We start from the raw sequence: 4,043 nt of genomic DNA, 5'->3' as shown, positions 1-4,043 counted from the left end.
GGGGTCTTTGATCTTATCAGAACATTAAGGTGAGAGTGCTATTTTTCCTGAGAACCTGTACAATAATTTTAAGGAGTATCATTTTGTAAATTTATTTATTTCTGTTTAAAAAGTTTACATTTTTTGAAAGTTTTTATTTCGAATTAACGTTGCAGATCATATTGTAGATGACAGCAAGCTGTATAAAGAGATAAATATTTTCCTTTTTCTCTTACAAAACAAAATAAAATCCCTGTAATTCTGGTCTTCTTGTCTTGAGAGCAGCGAGAAGTTTTGAAAAATGACGTGTTTGTGTTTCGAATCTCTACCCTTTTGTCTGTATGTAATGTCTACTTAAATACAGGAATAGATCAAAGAACCATAATGGGATTTTCTATGTTATATGTTCTTTTATTTTTTAGAGACAATAATGATGCTCGGCCGTTCCTTTTTTGGAGAATCTGCGAGCTGAAGATCATGGGAAGAGAACTTTTGATTTGTCTGTGACAGTTAAAGTATCCCCGAGGACCAACCAAAACTTACAACATAAATGTTTTTGAACTGGATTGTTTGCTTAAACGTATTAGAGGGATACACAGGAGAATCAAGAATGGTGCTGTCTGATCTAATGAGTTAAGGTTCAACCCACATTAATATTACAGGTTTTAAAGTTCTCTTGTATTTTGTAGCCCTTGGAAATTAGAGATAGTCCAAGAAAGTCTAGAATCCTCTTCATCTTAAATTTTTTATTTTTTATTTTTATACATAATCACCTTTTATTTTGTAATTCTTTTTCATTCCTAATCCCACTACTGATAATTGACATTCTTAAACAAACAAAAGGTACCATTCTTTTCAGTGAAGTCTCTGGAACCATATAGTAATTCCTAAGAAACACAACTTTCACCCAACACAACATAGTTTACGTTTGGAAAAGTACGTTACAGACACTTCACTAAACCCAACAACACCGAAACTTTTTTTCATTGCTAAGACAGATTTAACACACTTTTCATTACTAAAGTCCTTCAACGAACTAAAGACACTTACCAGCTAACCACGTTTTCTTTTGCCCCAATATTGCATCCAGCATCACAGCTTTTTCTGGTACCAGAACACTCCTTTGCTAGGGGCCCTCTCGTCCGGCTCAACATAAATGCACTCTTTAGCCTCCCTCCACAACGCCTTGTAAAATGATGTGCCATCAAACCGGTAGTACTCACCCAGTATTGGCTTGATTGCTTTGGTGGCCTCCATTGCATGGTAATGAGGCATTGTAGAGAAGAGATGGTGAGCCACATGCGTGTCTGTGATGTTGTGGAAAACCTTATTCAGCACCCCATAATCTCTATCTGCTGTTGCCAACGCTCCCTTCAGCCAGTCCCACTCGGATGAGTCGTAGTGTGGCAATGAAGGGTGAGTATGCTGCAAGTATGTGATCGTTACAAGAAAGCTATTGACTATGAGCAATGGCACCCCATAAACACATACAAGCCAAGCCAGTCCTTTTGCCATTGCAGCACTGTAAAGCACGTAAGTGGCGGCAAAGATACCAGCATCTGAGATATATATTTGAAGCCTTTCCCGACCAGAATAAATGGGGCCATAGGGATCATAGTGGCATGCAAATCGGTCATAGGGACGGCCTGAAACATTGAAGGCTAAGTACAAGGGCCAACCTAGAATGAGTGTGACCAGAAGAGTAAGGACCCTGCCTGGTGGGTTGTTGAAGTACTTGGAAAACCATGGCATTTTGGATTTAGGCTTGGGAACAAACACTTCATCTCGCTCTAATGACCCTGTGTTTGAGTGGTGACGACGGTGACTAATTTTCCATGAGAAGTAGGGCACCAAAAGAGCAGAGTGGAGGACTAGGCCAACTGTGTCATCGACCCATTGGTAGTCACTGAATGCATGGTGACCACACTCATGAGCAATGACCCAAACACCAGTGAGAATGCAGCCTTGGAGAGTCCAATAGATTGGCCATGCAAAGTAGGAAAGTGGGTGAGGGAGGAGGTGGAAGTAAGAGGTAGCAATGTAGTAGAAGAGGAAGGCAAAGAAGAGGTCGTAAGCAACATAGGAAAATGAGCGGAAGAGGGAACGTTTGAAACAATGTGGTGGGATGGCTTTCTTAAGTTGGCCAAGTGTGAATGGGGGCTGTGTGTGTGGCACTCGCTGGAGTGTGGCTTTCTGTTCTTCACTCTTGTTGACGACGTCAACAGACATTTGGCCTCCGGCACCCATTGTTGGTTTTCCAATGCCTGCCTATGTGCAATCCTGAAAACAGTCAATGCGACAAAGTTGCTATCTAGTTAAAACGCCGAGACAAAGATGAAAAATAAAATCTTCAAGATGGTGTGGCTGAAAGACAGTTTCAGAGTCGGGTTTACTAACCGATATGTAGATAGAAATTGAGTGGCATACAAATTTATTGAGGAATTCTCAACACCACAACAAGATAAGCAATATGACAGGCAATTGCAGCCAATGAACTCTAGAGCAAGTGGAATTTCTTTCCCAACATGTACGAGTCATAACTGAAATTTGATCACTAATGATCTCCACAATCCAAATGTGGCCATTTTTGGTGATAGAATGTGAATAATAATGAACTGATTTCTTTATTTACTCACCTTAATTAACTGCTTGCCACATTTAGAAGAGTACAAGATTCCCGTTCCATTGTACGTTCATAGCTAGCTTATAATTTCAAATAAATTCTTAAAATAACTTCAATTCTAATTAGCTCCCTCCTCCATTTCATTTTGAATAGAGTCTTAAAATAATTGAAGAGTTATAAAATTATTATTATTATCTTTTTTCTTATGAGAAGTGATGAGATTATACCCTTTCTCATAAACACCTGCAGATCATGAAAAGGGAATGCATTACAGAGAATATCAACCTTTTATGGTAATATCCTCTATATATATATATATATTCCTTCCCAAGGAAAAAGAAAGTGATGTAATAATCATAATATGGACAGTACTGCAGTGTAAACCAGGAGAAAAGACAATAACAAGCGGTAGAAAACCAGGATGATCTACCCAGAAGTTGAAGAACACAGGATCAAGCCAAGCCCTTACCCGTCTGAATGGAATTCATATCTCCTCGAGAAGGGAGAAAACACTGAGGATATACGATTAACATTTCATCTATTTCTAAAGTGAAAAATAGTTTGAAGGAAATAATATATAGTTATTTTTTATCCGATTACAGAATGCGAGAATGGCAAAGCAACCCATCTCATGAATTCTCGGTGAGTGCCGATTGTGATATCTTTTTTACAAAATTAAAATATATATATAATTAATTTATAATAAAAAATTAAAAATTAAATCTATAAGCTGTAACTGTGAGCGTTGTTTCCAATAAACCAATACAACAATTAAACGTCGGAACAGCACACTATACGGATAAAAATAAAATGAACATGACCGGCAAATTGCAGAGAAGCGAAGCAACCGGCCGGCCGATCGATTTACTTGCAATAATAATAATTTTTATTCAACCAAACGGAAAAATGCAATGCAAGGCTATGAAAATAAAAGATTTGAACTTTTAACCAAAATAATGGTACTGGCATCTCATCTGCATGTAAAAATTAGATCCAGTGGCTGAAACATGAAAACAATAACCTGAGCATTCAGAAATGAAAACCTTTTCAACTAATGGGACAAGACAATCTCAAACCAATCAGAAAAACAAGCAGTTTAAGCTGTATGGCTTGAGAAAAGGATCAAGTTAGGATTCTTTGCAAATTATAATCTTCATCGGAAAATATCAACTCACAAATAGACATGCATGACATTGCATAGATCCACCCCTGCTATACAAAATAACAAATGCGTCTGTAGAAACACATTCAACAGAGAGAGAGAGAGAGAGAGAGAGGTACCAGGAGATATAGAAGCTCTTTACCAGAAAGCACGTCTGGCAGAGAAGTGCTCTCTCTCTCTCTCTCTCTCTTCTCTCACACAAGCGCAGGGATCCTGAGGCTTGTGTTTAGTCTGATCTGCAATATGTTTTGGCAACTAGTGTCTCCCTCACGCGGAGGA

At 38.3% G+C, this 4,043-nt stretch overlaps 1 protein-coding gene across 2 annotated transcripts; it reads right to left on the bottom strand.

Annotated features, from left to right (window-relative positions):
* Positions 1 to 880: 880 nt before the first annotated feature.
* On the bottom strand, positions 881 to 4,043 carry LOC122292068 (delta(12)-acyl-lipid-desaturase-like). Of its 2 annotated transcripts, none has more exons than XM_043100268.1 (2): positions 3,884 to 4,043; positions 881 to 2,259 (listed from the first exon to the last, which is right to left on the bottom strand). In XM_043100268.1, exon 2 carries the CDS (start codon positions 2,224 to 2,226, stop codon positions 1,072 to 1,074), a length of 1,155 nt encoding a protein of 384 aa, XP_042956202.1. In that variant the 5' UTR covers positions 2,227 to 2,259; positions 3,884 to 4,043; the 3' UTR covers positions 881 to 1,071. The 2 variants fall into 2 exon arrangements, with proteins under 2 accessions (XP_042956202.1, XP_042956203.1); XM_043100269.1 differs by having other exon boundaries at positions 3,778 to 4,032.

This window comes from Carya illinoinensis, chromosome 13 (genome assembly GCF_018687715.1).
Source record: "Carya illinoinensis cultivar Pawnee chromosome 13, C.illinoinensisPawnee_v1, whole genome shotgun sequence".
Taxonomy (NCBI): Eukaryota; Viridiplantae; Streptophyta; class Magnoliopsida; order Fagales; family Juglandaceae; genus Carya; species Carya illinoinensis.
This window is presented reverse-complemented; position numbering and strand designations above follow the sequence as displayed.